The 24,729-nt window shown below is 41.3% G+C and overlaps 1 protein-coding gene and 1 long non-coding RNA gene across 2 annotated transcripts in view; one reads left to right on the top strand and one right to left on the bottom strand.

The window, feature by feature from the left end:
• LOC103745689 overlaps positions 1–24,729 on the bottom strand; it is a 294,584-nt gene that overhangs the window by 187,126 nt on the left and 82,729 nt on the right. The window lies entirely within an intron of this gene.
• Chst9 (carbohydrate sulfotransferase 9) overlaps positions 1–24,729 on the top strand; it is a 300,534-nt gene that overhangs the window by 248,154 nt on the left and 27,651 nt on the right. Inside the window, exon 5 of the mRNA XM_008847654.3 lies at positions 16,218–16,255. Within this exon, the coding sequence (XP_008845876.2) occupies positions 16,218–16,255 (38 nt within the window). The remainder of the gene's footprint in view (positions 1–16,217; positions 16,256–24,729) is intronic.

Below are 24,729 nucleotides of genomic sequence, written 5' to 3'. Positions count from 1 at the left end.
GAGCTGAGTGTGCTGTGGACTGCAGAGTCAGAACAGTGGAGCTGCCAGTACCCTTTGGAGCCAGAAGATCGTGAGTGAATCCCAGATGTCCAGCCTTGAGCTACTTTGCTGGACTTTGGTTTTGCTTAGGTGTGCCCGATTCTTCCCTTTGAAATAAGACAGTACTTGTTTTGGATTTTACAGAAGTCCACCCACAGTTGAGACTTTTAAAAGAGACTATGGACTTTTAAGTGTTTGGATTTTTTTAAGGACTGTGAAGTTTTTAAGGTTGTACTGTCTTATGTTGTGATATTAATGTTAACATCATATCTTGGGGACAAGAATTGGAAAGCTTGTTTAATATGGTTTAATAGTGATGTGTTTGTGTGTCAAATTGACAAGGGGTCAAGTGTGCTGGATAGCTTTAGTGTCAACTTGACACACCTGGGTTGAAGGCGATCAATTGGGGAATTGCCTCCATTGGACTGGCCTGTGGCCATGTCTGTGGGGCATTTTTTTAATTGTTCAGTGATGTGGAAAGGCCCAGCCCACTGTGGGTGATGCCACCCCTGGGCAGGTGGGCCTGTGTTGGATAAGAGAGCAAGTTGAGCAGGGGCCAGGGGAGCAAGCCAGTAAGCAGCGTTCCTCCATGGCCTGTGCTCCAGCTCGTGCCTCCAGGTGCCTGCCCTGAGTTCCTACCTTGGGCTCCTGGATGAACTGTGACCTGGGATATGCAAGATAAATAAACCCTTTCCTCCCCAATTGGCTGTGGTCAGAATATTTTGTCACAGCAATGAAGAATGAACTAGGACACCACCCATCATCAGATCCCTACTTCCCCAGGAACACTGAACCCCTGGTATACTTTACCACCTGCCTAGAAAGAGGAGACACTGTACCCCATGCTGACAGGTGCCACTTTGAAGTCATGTTCTCCAACATGAGGGGAGCCTTTACCCCTTCCCATACCCTAACAGTCCTATTCCCAGGAATGGTTATTCCAACTCTAACTGACCCCTTGGAAGCCCCACTATTCTTACGTTGAGCACACTGCCTAGCTGAGCTTCGGACTTATTCTCTCACTTATCACACGCCCTCTGCTCTCTTGTCCTCCGGTATCAGAAGATGATGCATCCCTTTTCCCTCTCAAAGCCTCATCTGTGCTATATTGCCCACTATGGCATGACTTTTCCTCGAGTCTATTTCTCTTTACTCCAGATAGTGAAGGCAAGAGGAAATCAAAGAAAGGCTGCCTTCCAAGTCATTTGTGAATGAATGTGTTTTTACTGGGGTTCCTTACAGGAGCGAGGTGCCTATCAGGCAGCTCACTGAAAAGCCCACCTTGGCATGAGTAGTGATTCACAAAAGAAAAGGGAGCATGATTAGGGGCAACTGAGGGCAGCTATACCACCAAAAAGTCTCCCCTCCCAGCAACTGCGTGTTCCTTACATATCCTCCTGAGGAAATATTCCAGCCTAGAGGCAACACCTACAATACCCACCTACCCACCCACCCAAATAGCTCAGTGGGACAATTGCTTGCCTGCTATGTGCAAAGCCCTGGTTTCCATTCCCAGCATCACATAACGTGGGTATGGTGCACATACTTGTAATCCCAGCACTCAGGAGACAGAAACAGTAGGATCAGAATTTTGAGATCATGCTCAAGATACATAGCAAGATCAAGGCCAACCAGGGATACATAAGACCCTGTCTGAAAAAATAAGAACTGGAGAGATGTCTCAGCAGTTAAGAACACTGACTGCTCTTGCAGAGGACCTAGGTTCAATTCTGAGCACCCACACGGTGGCTAACAACCATCCATAAGTCCAGTTCCAGAGGAATCTGATGTCCTTGTCTGACCTCCACAGGCATTGCATGATATGAGTGCACTTACATATATACAGATAATACACTCATACACATAAAATAAAAATAATAAAATGTTTTTCAAGAGGAAAAAAGAAACAACTTAAGAAAGGATTAATTGGATCATTGGTTCAGAAGTTTGAGTCCATCATGGCCAGTAAGATGTGATAGAATGGATCTGTTCAAGTCACGGCAGCAGAAACCCAAAAGGAAAGGGCAGGGGTCAGGGCATGATAGAGCTCTTAAAGTCATAGTAACCCACACCTTCCAGCCAGGCTCCACCATCCACAGCACTACCACTTCCTAATACTCTATTCAGATTTTGAATCCCTCAGTAGACTAAAACATCCATTAGGTCAGAGCCTCACGATCTAATTGTATCTGGAAATCCTCTCACAAAAACACCCAGAGTGTGCCTTAAAAACCTTCATGTTTAGTCATCCAATCAAGTTGACAAGATTAACCATCCCAGGACCCTGGACCAGTATCTCTTTGAACAATAATTTGGCAAATATCAATAGATAAAACACAAATAAAAGTGTCTTGGTAATCTCAGTAATTTTTTTAGAATGTAAACTGCTGACCTATAGCAGAAATCAGCAAACCTTTTAAAGAAGGGCAAGTGGCAAATGTTTTATCTTTATGTAATGTATTACAATCAGTTATAATCATTACTCTTTTGATGTGCACATTTTTCTAGCAAAAAACTAAGTGAATTCCTGTATCTTTTCCCCAGGACTTCACTGGTTTATGAGCAGCTGCTTTGGTTTTCTGCCCCAGCCTCAGAATGCATTTCTCTACAGCATTCTGATAACTTTTCTTGGGGTATAGTAGGCAGAACCAAGATTTGAGTGTGGGGTATGCTTCTTGTCCTGGGAAGGGGTTCTCTAAATGATAACGTCATACTAATATTCCTGTTGTAATGTAGAATTCCTCTTTTATACTGAAAAATTTAGTATCCAATACTATTAAACTTATTTTCTTTGTCCTATAGTGAACTTAAAATAGCTTCAAAATATACACCAATATTGCTACTGATGGTAAGTTTACTGAGTAGTACAACTTCTTTTCAATACTTTTGATTCTTAGACTATAAACTACAAGAAAAGAGACTTTATTCAGTTACTTGAATGTTTTCTGTTATGCTTTTTTAGTAGTTTGATATAAAATTGGGTTCATTTGTTTGTCTGTGTCCAGTTTTAGGATTTACATTCTGAACTTTATACTTTGGGTGTATAAAGTATTTATGTGTTCCAAAAGTCACAGATATGGAAAAAGATATCTCCTCAGAAAACTCAGTCCCAAGCAAGTCCTCTGCACTCTGTGCCCACCAACCTTTCCCCATAAAAGCCATTTTCATTCATCTCTGAATTTCTGTTTGTAAATATAGCCATATGGACATACATGGCCTTATTTCAGAAAGGTTTGCCTTCTAGTTGGTGTGCCTCACACTCATCCAACACTCTCCCACCTCCTCAACACAATTCCTGTCCTCCAGCCATGACACTGTTGGATTAATCTTCCCAAAACACTGTTTTCATCACTGTAGCTCAGAAGCCTTCAAGGACCCCTTACCAGATGCAAGTCAGTAACAATCCCTTAAATAAAAATATCCTGCATGGCACTATCCAATATACAGTTTTCACTTTGGGTCTTATTGTTCCCTAGTAGACAATAGCCCTTTGACTAAGCAGAACCCTTTGTTCAGCTAGGATGGCTAGTTAACTTCTGGGATCTGCCTGTCTCCACACCTGCCTGATCCCCATCACTGGGACTGTAGGCATTCACTGCCATGTTCAGTTGTTTATGTGGGATTTGGGGTCTGAACCCAAGTCCTCATGCTTGCCAGACAGGCTCTTTGTTGACAGAGACATCTCCCCTGCCCCAGCTTGTGTTGTCGTTCTTATCCAGCTGGGTGAGGCTCTGTTCCCCTCATCATCTTCTGCTAACCCCATTCCCAGATCAGATACAGCATCCTCCATGAAAGCCCCCAGCTTCCCCATCCTCTCATAATTGTTCCAACCCTTAAGAAATTCTCGCTCTCATTCTTAGAACCAAGCCTTTAAGCAGTGAAAAGCACATTTAATCATTACAACACTCACTATGCACCAAGACAAAGCAAAAACTAAAGAGGTAAAGCAATCTACCAAACAGCAGGTAGACTGAAAGCGGCAGGCAGAATAGAAGAGTCTGAACGGGACCCTGTCACCAGTTCTGCGGCATCACAAATTAGACAGGTTTTTGCCTCTGACTAAATATGAAATTTACTAAAATTAGCTGACAGCTCTGTAAGTTGATGTTATTTGTGTGTGTATGAGAGTTCATAGTTTCCTATACTTTATTTCTATATCTCTAGAAAAGCTAGCATATTAATTTGTTTTAAATAGACACTCATTAAAATATTGTTTTGGAATCAAATGAATGACTTTTGATAGAAACAGAGCATCTCTAGTTTGTGGGACAATCTGTGAAGTGTTTGACTTGAAAACTAAGGCAAGTGAGAGTTTATCTAGACCTTTCCTTGTGTAACCAACATTGTCCTTAATTGGTGCAAGTTTTCACATTTAAGTTCACAAAATTTTGAAAACTGAATTCAATGTCCCAAATATGAAGTCAACCTGTGTTCGTGTGTCTTATTTATTGGGCTGAACTAATTCCTGTGGTTCTCAACCTGAGTCTCCCCCCAAGCCATCTCACATGCCTTTTTTGGATAGGATAGGAAATAATTAGCCACTTACTTTTTCATCTTATGACTACAAGATGAACTTGGGTGCTCTTCTGTCTTTCTTTTGCACAGATATGTGCATATACACCCACATGTAAATTCCCACAGAGCGCAACCCACATATACACATACAACTGACTTGCACCATGACTGTCTTTGAAAAGTATACATTAGCTGCAGAGAGAGATTCCCTGATCATAGTGAAAATTACATTTATTACTGTGACCATGATAATTGGTATTACTATCATCACCATTATTTAAAGCTCAGATTTGGTGGCTGGCTTTTGTCACAGTAAAGTTCCAAGTAATAACAGCACATCTTAAAAATAAGAGATCAAGATAGTAGCTTTATATGACACCTAACACTCCCTGCTCCTGGATCACTCTCAGGAGGGGTTGGAAAACAATTGATAGCTCTCTTAGGGACAAGAGTGCCAAGATAAACATGTCTACACTATATGTATTAGTACAAGGGCTTCTTAGCCATCTGTCACAGAAATAGACTGACTTCAACCAACAGTTTACATCAAACTCCTCCTCTGGACAAAGAAACTGAGGCTTGACAGAGAATGAGGTATCTGCTTGGTAAGGCAACATCCTGAGCACCCATAATTCACTTTGCCCCCGGGTTCCTGCACCCCTCATCCGTTTTCCTCTCAGTGTCTCAGGGCATTGTTGCTTCAGTTTTGCACAGACTTGGTTGGAGGTAGGCACCATAGGTTTGATTGATACAGCAATTTGCATCTCAAGGCGTCGCTCGATAAATACAGTGCAATGAAAGGCTACTCTCTCACCAGCCAATTTCCCCCTCTGGGCTGACTTTAGAAGCTCATTGATGTCACTTCCTTCCTCAGTCAGCAAGTGAATTTTCTTTAATTCTCAAGACCAGCTGTCCATGCTGTCAACAGAAAGTTATTAAAATTCCTTTAAAGTGAATAAAAATAGCCTAAAAGCAAATGTACTTGGAAACAGGAAAGAATCAGTATGCAAAGTCCACAAACCTCTGAGCAAAATAGTGTTGATCCAATCAGAGATTTCAAACACTGTATATTCAAGACGCCAGAAAAAATAATTAAAAGATGCTAAACCACGCACTTCTTAATCTTTTATTAGCAAAGGCTTATACAGTTAGAATTTATCTCTCTGAATTCCATTTCTCTCTTTCAAATATGATTGGAATAAATTGGGGGAGGAATTAGGTTTTCGTTAAGTGGGATTTCCCTCCTGTTTTCTTGAATGGGTCCAAGAACATTTAAATCTGTATCAGAATGAAAAGATTCAGAAACAAGAGAAAAATATTATCACTAGCAGATATTAGAACCACTAAGTCACACAACAGTAATACATTTATAATTTTTTAATCTATTAGAATTTCAACAGCTCAAAGAAAGAGATCTTGTATCTCATATTTAAAGAGTCATAGTTGGGGCTTGGGAGATGGTTCTGTTAGGTAAAGTGCTTACCACATAAGCACGAGGACCTGATTTGAACCCCAAACCCATGTGAAAAAGCCCAGCCTGGCAACATATGTTTGCAATCCCAGCACTGCAGGGGCTGAAAGAGTTGGATCCTTGGGGCTTGTTGGCCAGCCAACCCAGTCAAATCAGGGAGTTCCAAGCCAAAGTGCCAGACCCTGTCTCAAATAAACAAGGTGGAGAGTAACTGAGAAAGATACCTAAAATTGACCTTTGGCCTCCACATGCATGGACACATGTGCACATACATGTACCCACATACACATAGGAACATATACATACATACATAAACAGTCACAAAAAACAGTAACAATTAATTAAATTTAATAGCTGTCACTCTCAGAAATGAACTCGTTGGTTTCTGAGTCCCCCTGAGCCTCAACTGTCACTGCACAGCTTCCCTGTTTACCTCTTCACAGCCTTTGCCTGAGCCCTGAGCCCCTCACGAAGGGCTCCTGCCGTGTTGCCTAAGTGGTGCACTTCCCAGTAGGCAAGTCCCCCTAAGGCATGGACATGTTTCCCGACACAGCCATTGTCACCTACCTCTTCCTTGCTTGGACAGACTGATTCCCTGATGCTGGACGCACCTTTTGCTACAGGAACCTACACTCGGTCTGTACTGCAACAGGCCAGATGTATGTTTTGGGTTTCTTCCACCACTTCAGCCTACAGTTCAGTCTACCACCAACCAAGGCTTTCTACTTTCATGTGCAAATAGAAAGCAGCTTCTAGACTTAGTGCTGCTATGCATGATACCATATTTAGTAAATTGCAGCTTTCTTAAAGAAAAGGATGGAAATTTGAATAAAAGGGTAATACATAATATTGTTAATCTTCAGGAATAGTAAAATCATGACCTAATTTATCTAGAATTAACTCTCTGTTGCCAGAACTTAAGATTATTAATTCAGAACTATCATACTATTGAGATATGTGTATAGATGCTGCTGGAGAGATGGTTCAGCGGTTAAGAGCACTGACTGCTCTTGCAGAGGACCCGGGATCAATTCCCAGCACCCACATGGCAGCTATGAACTGTCCTTCACTCCAGTTTCAGGGGAATCTGAAGCCCTCTTCTGATGTCCGTGGCATTGCACAACATGGGTGCACTCACATACATGCAGGCAATATACTCACACACATACAATAAAAATAATAAAATATTTTTTAAAATATGTTAAGAAAATAGAGTTTTACAAAAAAGAACTTGTTGCTTATGGTTTGGTCTTCTGAGACAGGGTATCATTATATATGTAGCCTAGACTGGCTTCAAAGTCAGTCTCTCTCTCTCTCTCCTCTCTCTCATCTTTATTCAGTGAATATGGTAGTGTTATCCTCATTCAGAATGAGTCTTGCATCCTCAGTTAAACCTCTCTGCACACATCCTCACAGAGACATCCAGAGGTGTGTCTCCTAGGTGATACTGAATCCAGTCGGGTTGACAATGAAGATTAGCCATCACAAATCTATCCCTTGTCAACTGGACACCCAAACACAACACTTTTAAATCACAGTCTTCCTGCTCCTATGGGAATAGACTCATGGCCATTGTGTAGTGCAGAATATATTCAGTCTACCTTCAAAAGTCCCTCTAGTCTTAGTTTTAACATTATTCAAATGTCCAAAGGCTGATCTGAGACTCAAAGCAATCTTTGAATTCTAAGACCCATATAATAAAACAAGTTAAAAACTTTCAACATATAATAACTCAGAATAAACACTCTTCCCAAAAGGGAGGAACAGAAACACCAGAAGGACAGAAGAGGCCAAAGCAGGACAAAAAAAAGCAGAGGAATCACCAGATCCTGCAGCTCTGTCTGGCATCTGAGGCTTTTGAATGGATCGCATGGGTTCTAACAACCTGGGGCAGCCCTACCCTGGCAACTAATACAAAAAGTTTTTGGCATGGTCCAGAAGTCATCAGAAGTCAACTTCAGATTTTGGCCCACAAACCTTTCCCTTGATAAGAGAGCAAGAATCAGGACAGCTACCTTCAATATGTTGGAGGCCAATAAAGGTTTTATTCGCTGACAATAATGCTATTCCTTCCACAAGTAGGTATTAAACACCTAGGCAGAGCCAACATGGGCTGAGTCCCTGGAGACAAAAATAAGCAATATTGATGTATTCCCTGACTTCAGGTGGCTTACATTCTAGAACAGGAGGTAAGCAAAGAAGCAAACAAACAAAATATATGTGCAGTGCTCCTAAATAAGCAATAGACTGTGAGGTCTGAATATCCAACTTAGACAAGAAATGCAAGAGAGCCCGCCTTGCAGTTTTGTAGTGACTGGACCAGAGACCAGAAAGAATAGTTGTTGTTGGAGGCCAGTATGGGAGAAGGAACAGGCAGGGAGACGAGGCTGAAGATGAGTCTCGTACTTATCCATGACTCAGGAAAGCTACTCCAGTGATACTTGTTAAGTAAATGAGTCACACCAACTTTACTCTTAATTCCCTGTAATTACTCCCAAATTCTTCCACATGCTTTGTTCAGTTGTCCTTTTTATTTTGCTCCCAAATCTAAGCCCCCAAAGCCCCATAAGACCCCCAAATTACCCTCCAGATTCATCTCTTAATCTGTTTAGTTTTCTCAGAAGTCTATCCTTCCTTCATGGTCCATCTCTGATGAAGAATCCATAATAGTTTCAAAAATGTCAGCTGCTTCAAGCATGAAAAACTGACAGGAGTTTCAGTCACCAAACCTCGATGGGCAGCACTGCTTCCTTCCATCTAAGCCTCCCTTCTATTCAGAACAGTCATTTTCGTAACACTCTCCAAATTCTCTCTGTTTCTGAAAGTCTGAGTCAGGTTCCACTTCTTGTGACTCTGATTCTCAAGCACAGGGGTATAGGAACCACTTCAAGCTCTGAACTTAGATTTAATTTCTTGTCTTCACCATATTGCCAGCATTTGCTCAATCATACCCACGTAAAAGATAAAGATATAAAAGACATGCTGAACTCTATTCATTAAAGGTCAATTATAACACCTTTAAAGTTGGGGTCTTGAGAGGCCGGGCGTGGTGGCGCAGGCGTGTAGTCCCAGCACTCTGGGAGGCAGAGGCAGACGGATCTCTGCGAGTTCGAGGCCAGCCTGGTCTACATAGTGAGTACCAGGACAGCTGGGGCTACAGGGAGACCCTGTCTCAAAAAGACAAAAAAAAATTGTGGTCTTGAGTTTTTGGTGATATATTTATTCATGAGTTAAAAGGGAGTAGAGCAGTGTTTAGTGGCAGAGTTAGTAAGTAACGTGATTAGTCCTGGAAACCTATCTGTTCCCTAAGACTAATCACGTTACTTGGTCCTTCTCTGTGTTACTAGAGAATGCCATTCATAATTCAGTGATTAAAACACTTCTCTGTGGTTCATAATTGTACTCCCAGCACTAGCATGACTGAGGGAGGAGAATCATAAGTTTGAGGGCAGCATGAACTAACCAGTGAGTTCTATACCAGTGTAGGCCATAGTAAGATCCTATCATAATAATTACAACAACAAAACCAATAATACACTTCTTAGGATATGTTGCAATTTTTATTTGTTTCTATCTATGCCTACCATTTAACAATGATATTCTTAAGGGCAGGTACCCTGTTGCATTTATCTTTATATAACCAGCATTTAGGAGGTATCTGACATCATAAAGGCACTATAATTTTTAAAATGAACCTACTATACTATAAGATATTGGACCATGCTTTCAGTTCATTAAATTACAGGAAACAGTTGACAGCTAATGAATCTGCAGTTGGAGTCATTATCTCACATGTTGGGGCCTGCCGTCCATAACAAACTTAAAAACTGCAGATTCTTGCAGATCTATAACATGGCCACAGAGGGTCTGTAGCCGCTTGCCATTGCCCCATTTTGCTGTGTGTTATCATTTTTCAGAAAGCAGATACATAACTGGTCTTAGATCCTCAAAAGGGCCTGCTATCTTAAAGATGTTAAAAAGCACTGCTTTAAACTGTTTAGGCAGCAAAGGAATGTCCCTTGAAGTTTTGGTTCATTTGAAGTAATTAATCAACAATGTATAGGTGAGCAATGAATGGACAGCCATGCAACTTAGAGAACAGGATGTAGGTATCCAAGAATTATAACTATTAAAGAAGTTGTTCCCCCAAATATTGGTGAGAATAGGTTGGAGGTGTTTCAGTTTCCATTCCCAAAGTTGGTGCATGGTCCACAAGGTCTCAACTCCGTTTTTTATCATCAGATGAGCTAACTGCCACAGCCTCTCTCATTCTATTGGGTTTATTAAAGACATAGTACAGGGGCTGGAGAGAAAGCTCAGCAGTCAAGAGCACTGGCTGCTCTTGCAGAAGACCTAAGTTTGATTATAAGCACTCACATGGCACCTAACAATCCATAACTCCAGTTCCAGGGCAGTTCAATGCCCTCTTCTGACCTTGATGGACATTGCATGACATGGGTGCACTTACAAACATGCAGACAATACATTCATACACAAAAAAATTTTAAATAAATAAAATATTTATGATAAAAATGATTACTTCCACTTCTTAAAGCTATTTCAATGATACGGGACGTGAGTCACCCAGGACCTTTTCCAGAGCTGTCACTCAGCAGCCATGGTCTTCCCTCTTGAGCTCTTAAGGAATGATCAGGTCAGAGGGAGAGAACTTGTTTGAGATGGTTTCCTATTGCTGCTGTAACAAATCACAGTCATTTCTCCCTCAATCATCAGTAGTAAAAAATAGGGGCTGGAGAGATTGCTCAGCACTTAAGAGTACTTACTGCTCTTCCAGAGGACCAAACTTCAGTTCCCAGCACCCACATCAGGCAGCTCACAACCACCAGTAGCTCCAGCTCCTGGGGATCAAACACCCTCTTCTGGCCTCCACAGGCACCCATACACATGTGCCATATAGTCTCTCTGTCTGTCTGTCTCTCTCTCTCTGTCTCTCTCTCTCTCTTTCTCTCTCTTTCATACACACACACACACACACACACACACACACACACAGAGAGAGAGAAATAAATCTTTAAAATAACAGCATTGTTTCTCAGGATGTGTTTCAATGTTTATTATCTCTCTCTCACACACACACACACACACTTGACTTTGAGTTGGGAGAATTGTTCCCAGGATTTCTTTCAGATACCAAAATCCAAAGATGCTCAGGGGCCCTGGGTAAAATGTTCTATTTGTATATAACCAGCACACTTCTTGCCATCCACATTAATAATTTCTAGATTGCTATCTTCCCTAATCCACTGTAAGCACCTTGTAGAGTCATGTGCTGCTCTATCCCAGGAAGCACGACAGGAAACAACCTGCAGGCTCAGCATGCTCCAATTCTTTTTTCCAAGTATTTTCAACACATGGTTGATTGAATCTGAGGAAATGAAACCCACAGATACAGAAGGTTGGAGGTTACTATAGTGCTAGTGGCTTAAAAAATAAGACAAATCAAGTCTAGCAAGATGGCTCCACAGTTAAGAGCACTGGTTGCTCTTGTGGAAGACCCATGTTCATTTCCAGGCCCCACATGGCAGCTAGCAACCATCTGTAACTCCAGCTCCAGGGGATCGGATGCCCTCTTCTGGCCTCCTTAAGTGTACAGATGTGTACACTTAAATACATGTAGGCAAAACACTCATACACATAAAATAAAAATAAATCAATCAAAAAATATATTTTCAAAAACTGATTTGTCAATCTGATGACTCTAGAGGTCAGAAGTCAGGTGCATCTTACCAGATTAGACTCAAGGTATTGACCAGGCTTGGAAGGCTCTAGGGGACAATCCATTTTCTTCAGCCTTCCAAGACTTAAAACCTAATTCAAAGGCTTTCCCTCTGAGTATGTTCTCTCCTCTTTTCAAAAAATATTTATTTTACTTATTTTACTTTTTGTTATTTATTTATGTGTGCATGTGTGTCTGTGTGAGTGTATGCCATGTGTGTGGGGAGGTATCCATGGAGTCCAAAAGAAGGTGCCAGATTCCCTGGATCTGCAGATACAGAACCAAACTCAGGTCCTTTAGAAGAGAAGGAAGCACTCTTGACAGCTGAGCTATCTCTCCAGCCCCATGTTGCCTCCTCTTTAAACATGCTATATAAACACTAATAAAATTCTAAATATTAAACCATCAAAAGTATTCATAGGAGCTATGCCCCTTTAAAACAAATAAATTGATTTTTAATATATCTAGAACCTCTAATCTTGACCCCTGTCACTTTAGTAACAGTATAATCAAATCTCCCCCTCAATGCTCCACTCTGTTTTGTATGCTACTTATACCTCTACTGTGCCCCCAAACAATACCTCACCTGGTACCAAATTCTTAGGAAGTTTTAATAATTATTATTAGTTGATTAATTCACTGATAAGTTTCATTTGTGTGTTGTGTCTTTAAAAAAAACAGATTGACAACTTTTTTCTTAAAATTTTTTATTACATTTATGGGATGGGGCATACATGCCATGAAGCACATACGGAGGTCAGAGTACAACCAGTAGAAGTCAATTCTCTCCTACAATGTAGGACTACAAGATCACACTCAGGCTTGGCAATTGTAAGGCTTGAAAATAAATACCTTTACCTGCTGAGCCACCTTGTTGGCTTATAGATCGGCAGCTTCTTAAACAATTCAACATACAACTGCTGTACCACCTAGCATTTATATTCCTGGGCATTTATTCCAGAGAAATAAAGACTTACATTCATTTAAAAACCTATACACAAATGTACACACCAATTTTACTCAGAGAAGCCAAATCCTAGAAACTATTCAGTTAAACAAAGTATGGTACAACTGTACCCTGGAATAGTACTCAGCCAGCAAGAGAAAACAACTACTGGTATGTGTAGCCACCAGGATAAACCTCCAATAAATTACACTAGGTGGACCATCAATTCCCAGAGATTATATATGATTCTGTGGTGGTGGAATGAGAACATTTCCCATAGGCTCCAAGTATCCGAACACTTCATCCCCAGTTAATAGTGCTGTTTTAGAAGGTTTAGGACATATGGCCTGGCAGGAGGGAGCAGATCATTGGGGTGGGCTTAGTCTTGTCCACTTCTAGTATGTCTCTCTGCTTCCTGCACTTACTTGAAGATGTGAGCCTTCTGCTTTCTACTCTGCCTGCCTCCTGCCATGCCTCCCTGCCATGATGACCTCTTCTCCCCCTGGAACTGTAAGCCAAATAAACTCTTCCTCCTGTTTTTGGTAGGTGTTTTATCACAGCAATAGAATAAATAACTAACACCGAAGTTGGTAGCAGAGAGCAGGCTGTTGCTGTGAAGAACCTGGCCATGCTGGTCTTTGGAGAAATGTGGAAGACTTTGGAAGTTTGGACTAGAAAAGCAGTTGGGTTCTGTAAGCAGAGCTTAGTGGGAACTTGGATGAAAATAGTTCTGAGAGCAAGGTAGTTCCAGAGAGAAACAAGGATATAAAAACAACTAGGATATTTTGGCAAGGAATCTGGCTGCCATCTGCCTACTGCCTAAGAGCTCACCTCGGGCTAAATTAAAGCATAATGGACTCATTTCTTTGGTAGAGGAAACTTTAAGACAGCCTAATGTTGAATCAGTGTCATGGTTATTAATGGCAAATATTATGCAGACCTACAATGAAAAAAAGACAAATGGGGCATAAAGAAATACCTCAGGACAAGACCCTACCCAGCTAAGCTTCTACCTTGTGAAAGGAAAGGCCCAAGGAGTTTTATGGTCCTAAATATGCAAAACATACAAAAGCTGCTGATAATGTGGGTGAAAGAGGCCAAGGCCCATCCCAAATTGGCTGCCAAACTTGGCAGTGGCCTTCAAGTGGTACTGGCTTTAGAGGCATAGACGATGCAAGAGTGAGGGGATCATCAATTCTTCCTCCTTGGTTTCAGAGAGCCTCTGAGTCCAGGCAGTATATGGCAAGGGAATGCCTTCAAGTGGTACTGGCTTTAGAGGCATAGACGATGCAAGAGTGAGGGGAATCTCACTCTGTGTGATTTAAAAGGCCCTGAGAGTTCAAGAGGCTCTTGTGTAAAGCTGTGAAGGTGAAGCCTGGTTTGCAGTTGAGACCCCAAGTTGTTGGAGATGACAGAGCCATGAGACATCTGCCAAGGAGAGCTGTGTGCAGGGACTGGCTTCAGGTCAAGAGAGAGATGTATGTTTCATGTGACAAAGCTGGGCGGGCTGAGCCATCTAAGCCCTTTGGAATTAAAATCCCAGACATCGGAAGTAGAGTTACAGGGTTTAGTGTTTGCTCTGCTGGGTTCCTGTCTTGCTTTGGTTTAGTATTTCCTCACTATGCCCCATTTGTCCCTTTTGGAATGGCAATGTGTATTCTGTGCCACTGTGTGTTGAAAGTATGTAATTTGCTTTTTGATGTTGTAAGGGGTTACAGTTAAGAGGGTGCCTTGAGTCTCAGAAGAGACTTTGGACCTTGGATTTTGAAATGTTGTTGCAACTGTTAAAGACTGGAGACTTTGTAAGTTGGATTAATGCATTTTGCATTGTGGTATGGTCATGAGCTTATGGGGACCAGGGAGTGGAATGTGGTGGTTTGAATGGGAATGTTCCATACAGGCTCCAAGTATTTAAACACTTGTCTCCAGTTTGTGATAGTTCGGGGAGGTTTAGGATGTGGGGTCTTGCCGAAGGAAACACATCCACTGAGGGTGGCCTTTGGCCTTGCCCACTTCCAGTTTGCCTCTCTGATTCCTGTACGTGCCTGAAGAGGTGGGTACTCTACTCTGCACCAGCTTCCTCCAGTAATGCCTGTCTGCTGTGATAGACTCTTATCCTCCGGAAACATACGCCAAATAAGCTCCATTTGAAGTGGCCTTGATCATAGTGTTTTATCACAACAACAGAATAAGTAACTAAAATGGATTCCAATTATATAACATTCTTGATGTTTAAGATGTTGCCATTGGGACAACTGGGGAAAGGATACAAAGAATCTTTCTGTATTATTTTTGTTTTTGAGACAGAGTCTCACTCTGTAGCTCAGGCTGACTTCAAACTTAGTAGTCCTCCTGCTTCATCCTCCAAAGTGCTGGGATTATGGTCCTGCACCAACATGCCTTACCTCTATATTATTTTTACAACTACATCTGACTCTACAATTACTTCATTAACATTATTTTTTTAGTTTTCATATGTGCATGTTACAGGGATAGGGATATACATAGTGTCAAATTCTTCAGTGTCTCTGGGTTGCTTCCTCTTCACTGAGAAGGGACACATAGCTCATGCTCAGATCATCTAGTAGGTGCCACATTAAAGTTTATTTTTAAAAGAACATGTTTAATATGGTGTATACAGCATAGTTATCCACAAACAGGTAATAGCTTTGGTGCTACCATATCTCTTCTTTCCTTTCTGGAAATTTGTTGGTTATCAATTTATTATTGCTAAGGATTTTATCTTCTGTTTAAGATTCATGTGATACTGGGCATCCCTAGGTTGTTTCAATAATGACATTATGGTTTATTGGTTTTGATCCATATTTTTAATGTTGCTCATTTGCTTTCTATTCATTGCACTGATTTTTTTCTATCCTGAGAAGACACCATCTATTGAGCTGTTGGTTTGAATTTCAATGCCCAGAAATACACAACAATGAAGTATAATAATGTCTTCATCATCTCCTGGGTAGAGGAGGTGCTTTAAAAAGTAGTACTGGGGCTGGAGAGGTGGCTCAGTGGTTGAGAACACTGGTTGTTCTTGCAGAAGACCCAGGGGATCCGACAGCCTCCTCTGACCTCCGCAGGCATTGCATGACACAGGTACACTTACCTACATGCAGGCAATACACGTATACACTTAAAATAAAAATGATAATTTTTTTTTTTTTTAAGTAGCACTGCTAACCCAGCACTGTAGCCCATACTTGTGAGCTCAGCACTCAGGAGACTGAAGTAGGAGGACCCTGAGTTCAAGGCCAACTGGAGCTATATATGGAGACTCTGCCTCAAAAAATACTTCCATTCGCCTTTCTGGTATCCCTGCCTAACATGATCTATTTAAGTTTTGATGCCCGCCCACAAGAATGTAGCACTTGTGCATGCGCATATCATGACGTGACTTAAAACCCTGTCCACAGAGTCTGTGGCTGCTATGGGTGTTCTGACTGAGGACACAGCAGGATTCCACGATTTCATATAAGATGTCTTTCTGCTTTCTTTTTCAGAGACCACAGGAAGAATCCAGGAACGCTTTGCCAATCAGGTATTTCCTTGTTTCTCATGAACTAGAATTTTGTTTTAATTATTAATAATAAAGCATTAGGAAATGTTTCATGAAAGTTATGCTAATTGTTCTCTCTGAGCAGTCTATATGCTGCTGATTCTGAAACAAATAACTCACTCATCTATGGACGGTCATATGCTTCCTTTGTCTACCCCAAACCTATTCCTTCCCACCACCTCATCCTATTCAAAACTATGAAATAGTAAACAAACAGACTCAGTCACTCCAAATGTGACCCTGTGACCATGTCGTGACTTGTAGAACAAATGAATACCTCCATCTGCTTTTCCCTAAACTAAGGTGACCCTCCTCTGTGGTCTCAAGGGTCAGTTCACCCACCTGAAGTTCACTTGCTCCCAAGCAGCTAAGAATCGACCCTCTAGAACAAAAACTTCACTGCCCCAAGGTGACTTTCCTTTTCCATCATTTCTTTCTGCTCCCACTTAGCTGGAGCTGTCCCTTCTTTCACGCTTTCCATACCCAGTCTCCTCATCATCTAAGATTTGTATTGTCAGGTAGACGAACGTCTATGCAGCTCTTTAAGGTGCTTGTGACATGCAGCCACCCATGAGGTAAAACAAGAGAGGCCATGGCCAGGAGCTCTGGTGCCCACCCCACCAACCCCACTGCAGGTCAGTTGAGCTGCAAGGCTTCCGCATGCTACCAGCTCAGGAGACGTGAAGAAGGCAGGCAAGGGCCTGTGGCAAAACAGCGCTCAGGTTTCACTCGCACATACAAAATTCTATTCCTCTTTTTCTTTCTTTCTTTTCCTCTGGTATAAATTATAACACACCCTTGCCAGGAAGCAAATGACAAATCTGCGTTTATACCCATCAAGGGTATGTTTTTCTTTTGGTTGTTCTATTTTTTTTTTTTAATTATTACTGTTCTTTTCAGTTAGCATACAAAATAGTGGGTTTCCAGAGACTGGAGATACAGCTCAGTTGATAGAGTAACTTTATTGCCTAGCATGCATGAAGCCCTGTGTTCTAGCCCCAGCACCACCTAAACCGGATGTGCAGATGCATGGCTGTAATTCAGTTCTCAGAGGCAGGAGGATCCGAAACTCAAGATCCAAAGTTACAGAAGGAGTTTGAGGCCAGCTTGGGTCTGACATGGGATGGGAGCACCTCCAGGGTTTCAGAGATAACTTCCCTGCAAGATCAAACAACACATGATAATTCACCTATATAATGTACATCACAACATTGTCAACCCACCCAAATCAAGTTCTAGCTTTAGCTAATCTATGCCAAATACCCCATAATTCACCAAGCTTTAAACCCAGGGAACTCAATTTGTTTAACATGCCCTACAACAAAATGAGGAGGCAGAAATCAGTGCCTATCAGCACCTTTCTGCTTTTGAATTTGATGATAAAATGTTGCCTTGCAGAGTAGTCTCTTAATCCTTCAGAGCAATGCTTAACAACAAAGACAGCAGCGGGTCTCTCAAATGGTTTCTTTACCTTTGAGGCTCTGTGTCCTTAGATTGCTTTGTTGAGTTATTTGAAGGTACTCAAGTGGTGTCATAAGGCTGAGCAATAGTTAAAACCTAAAAAGTCACTGTTGTCATAATGTCTATGCAGTAAGCCACATGGGAAACACCTTACCTTATAAAGAGGTCTGTTTTCCCCATTGTTTTAATGAGTAAGAGCAATTGGTCAAAAATTCTACTGAGACCAGGTCACTTTGTTATTGTCAAGCTTTCTTTCAAGTATATTTTCTGCACTGAGCATACTTCTCTCATACCCCAAACCCCCTCTCACCCTCCTTCTTCCCATTGTCCCCGTAGACAGATTTATTTCTACTTTTGTATCATATGTGTGTGCATAATATATGTGATTTTATATATCCATATAACATCTAGGAACCGCAAATAACAGAAAACATGGTATTTGTCTTTCTGCAATTCGTTTACTTTGCTTTACGTGATTGTCTCCAGGTACAGTGAGGCAGACTCACACTACAGAATTTCCAAGTCCTGTATCTTTTCTTCTTTTACATTTGGCTAAACTAGACCAAAACCGAACACCAAATATTTACTCATAACCTTAAACCCTGATCTGATGCCAGAGAAAATGATAGTTTCCAGTCTCAATAAGAGAGGGAACATCTTCGAACCTTAAACATAGGGGATAAATGTGCTAGTATGTAATTTGTACAGTCATTCTCAGATAATCAAATTGCACACACTGTCTAACAGCTTACATTTCTAATGAATCAGTGGAATTTCTACCCACTGTTCTTCCAATGAGGGTGTGTCCCTACTCTCAAAACCAGACAGGCAATGTAATGCAGAGAGACGTCTGACAACTCAAATTTATCTGATTTCTGGAAAAAGAAAAAACGAAGTCACTACCTTTTCTCTGTTTTGCTCTGTTTTTTTTAGTTCATTTTGCTTTTTGAAACAACATCTTATTCCACACTGCAGGTCAGCCTCAAATTCATGGTAATCCTCTGTCTCTGTCTCCCAAATCAGCCTCTTTTTCAAATCACTTTACCGCCAAAGAAATTTGACTCTGGGAAAACTTTTTTTTCATTTATTTATTTAGGGAGTAGGGCAGGTCACAGCTTTCCTTTTGGGATCAGAGTACAACTTATGGGAAACTGTTCTCTCCTATAATATGGGTCACTAGTCCTGGTGGCAAGGGCCTTTACCTGCTGAGTCATCTCACCAGCCCCTTGAAAAACATTTTTGAAACCTCACTTTGGATAATCAATACAGTAATCTTTATCAGACAGCAATGCAAAATGGTATATTGTTAAGCATTAATCTTGCCCCTAAGTCCTTCCCGGTGGGCACTATAAATTGAGTAATTAAACTGAAATTGAAAATCTAGTCTTTTCTCTCCTCTTTCTTTTCCCCCAAGTGGGCAGGCTGGTTGGACAGCAACAGGAGAAATCAGGGCTGGAAAGGCAGGGATGCTCCCGCCTGCTAGCCAATATCCAGTGTGTGTTTTTAGCCCGCAGCTCCTTCAGCACACCTGAGCTCTGAGAACAAACAACTGTTTGAGTCCTCCGGAGAGAATGCCAGGGAGTCTTTCCTGCGTGATTCACTGGGGAAATCAGAATGCTTTTAAAAAGTAACTCGTTAGCATGGCTTTTTTATGAGAAGAGGAAAAACAGTGAAGAACAAAGTGCTTGGCGGCTTATGTCCCAAAATGTCATGAATGCATGACCCATTTTTTCAGCTGTGCCTTCAGCAACTCACTGTGGCAATAATTTCCTATCTGGAAATTGTTACTTGTAGAGGCAAAACCTCCTATAGGTTTTCTGAATAATTTTCAGTATGGTAGATTTAAGCGAATACCTTAAAATACTAGCCCCAAAATTTCAAAACCAAATAACTGTCATCATGAGAAGGGGAAAAAAAGAATATGAAAACATTTTCCTTTGCCATTGGAAATGACTTTATTACATAGTTGACATTGAAATCTCCAGTAAATTAATACCTTCTGCCTATGGTTCTTTATATAGCAGGTCACCAGAGACCCTAGTACATTAAAACCTTGGGGTTTTGCAGCTAGATGACAAAGAAGGACACAACATGTGTGTGGAGGGATCCATGGTTTAAGAAGAGTTTGTGTTGTGGAGAACGGTCTCCTTTCAGGAGCTGCGCTTAGAAAGGTTCGCCTTTGCTGATCACCCAGGGCAATGAAAGCCAAGTCCATGCACGCTCTTTCCTTGCCCATCTTAAACTCTGGTGACTGCCAGCAACCTTGGGCACTCCTCACTTACCTCACAGCAGTTCAGTCCCTATCTGTGCCCTCTTTGGGGGCCTCTTCCCCTCAACAACACCATCATATAAGGATGCTACTATTCTGGCTTAACCTACATTAATGAACTCATTCTGATATGATCATATCTTTAATGATCCCATGTCCAACTGGATCATGTTCACAGGGACTAGGCTTCAAGAATCCAATATCTCTGTCCAGAGGACGTGGTTCCACCCACACCAAGCTGAAAATAGCAGCTATCTCAGCTCCACTGCTCCTTCTGACTGCACCACACCGCCACCACCCTCATGTAATGATTCTTCACTCAGCTCCTGCCTTAGCATCATCCTGGGACTTGTTAACACAGATCCAGAAACTACACCCCCATGATATTCTGCACTAGTGGTTCTGGTGTTGAGTTTAGATAGAGGGCAACCCTCGGACCAGACCAAGGAAAGGACTATGTGCTTTACAGGGCATCAAGCATCATAAGTCAGGCGTGTCCTCTCTCACCCCTTCGGAGAGGATGCTCCACACCTTCCTAGATTATTTCTTCTCTAACCCCCGCCACAACCATCACCTCTTCCTTCTCTGTGCCTCTTCTTCCTCCTCCTTTTCCCCCTCTTTCCCCACTTGCTTCTCCTCTTCATCTTCACCCGTTCTTATTCTTCTCTCTCCTCCTTTTTCTTTTCATCTAGTATTTCAAAGTTTGAGAAGGGTGTGGCAGAAGGACCACTGTGAGTTCAAGATCAGTCTGGGCTATAGAATGAGACCTTGACTCAACTCCACAAAAGTAAAACCATTAAAATAAAATAAATACCAACTGAGCACAGCCAGAGTATGAGAGACACATGGAAGCTAAATTGGATCTCTAGTCAATGAGTGCGTGTCAACAGGCAAATAGAAATCCTAGCCAGTACCCTGGGAAACCAGGAATGCAGCTGCCTTAGCGTCTCCATATCTGCCCCACATTCCCTAAATGGGAGCACACTAGTTCTCCCCTGGTGGGTGAGATGAGGGCCTGTGCACAGTGAGGCTTAGTACTTCCTGGTATCTGGAGTCAGGAAAGGAAGCATGAGGCAGAAGCTACCCTCCCATTACCCTGAAGACTGACACATTTTGCATCCTTGACTGGGGTGGGCACAGCTGTCACCCAGGTACCTCAGCCTATTTCCACCTTCCTCTGTGCCTTCTCTCTTAATGTCCATGTCACCACGTGGGCCTCTAGTGGCTGGCTGGCCTTCAAGAAGAAAGAGGAGCCCTGGAGTCTCCAGTTCCAGACCAGGTGTCAGAAGAAATTCCTTAAAATCTGAAGTATTCAAACAGTGTGTGTAGTTCATTCACACCATTGCTCTAGACATCACAAAGGTTAGAAACAACCCTGCTTACATCTTTGTAATTTTAATAACTTGTGATTCTATTGAAAAGTGAAGATTGAAAAACCTACTCATCTCTAGCCTACAGGATAAATTGATAACTTTTAATATTAAGTCCGTACTCCTTGGGAAAGATTACTCCCATCCTCCCTGGATAAATTTCCCATTCTACTTTTCTAGATAAAGCTATTTATAAAATCATTCCATTGACACACTAACTCCCATCTCTGCATGCATAAAATATATATAACCTAACTCAACTACGAACTCTTCATGAAGCTTTCCCTCCTCGCATAACTATGAATGATTTCTCACTTTCTCTAATCCAATTTATTGTGTCTGCCCCTTTGCTACAGATATTTGCATTTTGTACTCTATATTTTAGTTATTTCTATCCAGTATGATAGTATCACTCCAAAGGGAAGAACTCATGTTTGAATCATCTCTATATCCATTCTTTTTAAAAATATTTTATTATTTTTATTTTATGTGTATGAGTGTATTGCCTGCATATGTACAAGTACACCTGTGTTGTGCAATGCCCTTGGAGGTCAGAAGAAGGCATCAGATCCCCTGGAACTGGAGTTATAGATGGTGGTTGTTAGCTGCCATGTGGTACTGGGACTTGAACCTGGGACCTCTGCAAGATTAATCGGTGCTCTTAACCACTGAGCCATCTCTCCAACCTCTCTACATCCATTCTTAAGCCTTGCATAGTGCAAGAACCAAGCCAAATCCTGGTCAAATGTAAATTTTTCCACTCACTAAAATGTAATCTTAGTAGTCTGAGTTGCTGCTGAATTTGAGCGGCCTGCTTCCTGTACACTGCTGTGTTCAAACCTGTATGTCACTGATCCTGTAAGGCAGAAACTAGGTGTTGTCCTTAGCCCTTCCCAGGTAAGAAATCTAAACCGAAACAACAGAGTGACAGGTCAAGGCTGCACACCCTCTCTGTGAATAATGATCCCGTAGTCAGGGGAAGGAAAGAATCAAGGGTAGGGACACCCATGTCTTTATTTTGCTTTTATAGCCATGTTTCCTATAGCCTGCAGGATGTTAAACAACTTGCTGTCCCCACTTTCTTTTCAGAGCAGTGAGAACTTCATGACTTCTAAGTTTAAAGTGGGATTGTATTACCTTGCAGTGTTCTTATAAAAATGGCCACTCACTTACAGTTTGATGTAAAGATACTTTCTCTTTACAACTTCAGCCCTAATGGAACTGGTAAGGCTCTCCTCTCCCAGCTGTCTTTTAAGATTACCTTTAGACTTGGAAGCTGCACTTTTTTTAAGCTTTCCAATTATGAGTCCTTCTACAAATGTTTGAAAGTGAGACATTCATGGATCAAAAGCCAGTGGCACTTATGGTGGTTGAAAGGAAGATTTATAAAAGACAGCCTTTATTAAAGATCAGATACCTAGAGACCTAGAAAGTACTTAAGCGTAAATAGCAAAGCCTCCCATCCTTAAATGGAAGCCAGGAAAGTTACATTATTGTGTGAGGGTATCTGGGAATGGTATGGAGCCTGCCCAAGAGGCAGGGTGACCAAAGGGTCCTCTAGTGTTCTAAAAGCATCAAAGCCAAGAGTGAAATAGTAGTTGAATAAACACAAATCAAATATGCAGGTAAGCTGCAAAGTGCTTCTGAACTATCTCAGCCCACAAGCGTACTAGCCTCTCGAATCTCCAGATCTCATTCATTGGTCCTAAAAACCCCATGAGGATGAATATTTTAAATTCCATTTTATGAAGATAAAATATTAGGCTTGAAACTAGGCATAGCTGATAGAAGTTTGTCCAACCTTGACCCTACAACATGACATTGTCATCTGCACAGTTATCAGTCTTGAACTCCACAGTCAAGTTACTAAAAACAAAATCTCATAATGCTTTAAGTAAGCTTATAGCTTTGTATTGAGCTGGACTCATCTATTTTCAACTGCATGCTGCCCACAGCCACAGGCTGGACACGCCTGGTAACAACTGCTCAGGTTCCACCATGCTGATACCCAAATTAACAAGAAGAAAAGTAGTTAGCATTATTAAATGTTCATGAGCTTTCTGTGTTTAGACATGATGCTGGATTGTATGCAAAATTATCTCATTTAATCCTCACAACAAATAACCCTATGAAGTAGAGATTGATATTTAATGAGATTAAATAGTCTGCCCAAGGTCTGGAACATGGTAAGTGACCACACCAGATGGAGTCAGGTCAGTCGACTCTACAACTCAAGCCCCAGCTACCGTTCTGGGTTGCTTTGCACATCACTATCTGAAAGGATAGAGCAGGCAAGAGCAGAGCTCAAATCTGAGTCCTCGTCTATGTCATCCTGAAACCCTTTCTCTCCACCATTACTCAACACAACTACCTCCTCTGCATGTTGGACTATGAATGAAGTAATCCCACTTATGACCACTCTCATCAGCACCCCAATTTGATCCCCAACACTGAAGCAGTTGGTGATGCCACCTTGGAATGCAGAGATTTATAATGTAGTATCCCTTTTTTTCAAAGTGTTTTAACAATCAAGATGAACATCCGCTTGTTCCGGGGTCCCTGTTGAGCAGTAAATTACTTTTTTAATTAAATAAGTTTTTAAAAGTCATGTGAATACGGTCAAAGAAGAATTATTTGTCACCTGAAAAGAGATTTAAAACTAGGGGGAAGTATGCATTGGGATTATGTGTTACCCCCTGGCAATTTTTCTCAGCAGAGCACAGAGAGATATCTTGGATGTAAAAATTTGAAGCAGAAAACTTTTATTCTCACCCACTATAAAATGTTCTTGTGTGCTTTTATTTTCCAGAGAAGCATCTGACTTCTAAAACGTCTCTTAGAAGTTCTTCACTGTTCTCAGTAATGGTATTATTGTGGAGATACTCTCACAAGAAAATATGGGATACTGAAACTTGATGCTGAAAACATAACATCTGTTAGAAAAGAGTGAGAAGTGGTTACTTTGCCATCTAGTGCAAATGACTCTCATCCCTAAAATGCTAACATCCGGTTACTTTCTAAGCTCCTTGGCATCTGAGCATGGATATAAAGTTGTCAGGTAGATTTCAATGGTAATGTTTTTCACATCTACTAATAATTAAGGAGCACATTTTTATGCTTTGAGGAATTATTTTTTATCATTTTTTAAATTTTTAATAACTACATGATTAGAAGCATTTTACTACAGCTTTAACATATTCAGTAACACACTCCAGAGCAAGAGTACATCTCTTTCACAAGTGGGTGAAGTTTCTAGGTTCACAGTTGAGGTAATAGTTATACAATATTGAACTCAGTATAAGCCCTGTAAGACATAAAATTGAATGAGTTTTTAACCTTTAAAAAAGATCTCCATT

Source organism: Nannospalax galili, unplaced genomic scaffold (assembly GCF_000622305.1).
Source record: "Nannospalax galili isolate Female #2095 unplaced genomic scaffold, S.galili_v1.0 scaffold162, whole genome shotgun sequence".
NCBI lineage: Eukaryota > Metazoa > Chordata > Mammalia > Rodentia > Spalacidae > Nannospalax > Nannospalax galili.
Note: the sequence above shows the minus strand (reverse complement) of the source record. Positions and strands in the feature narration are given on the sequence as shown.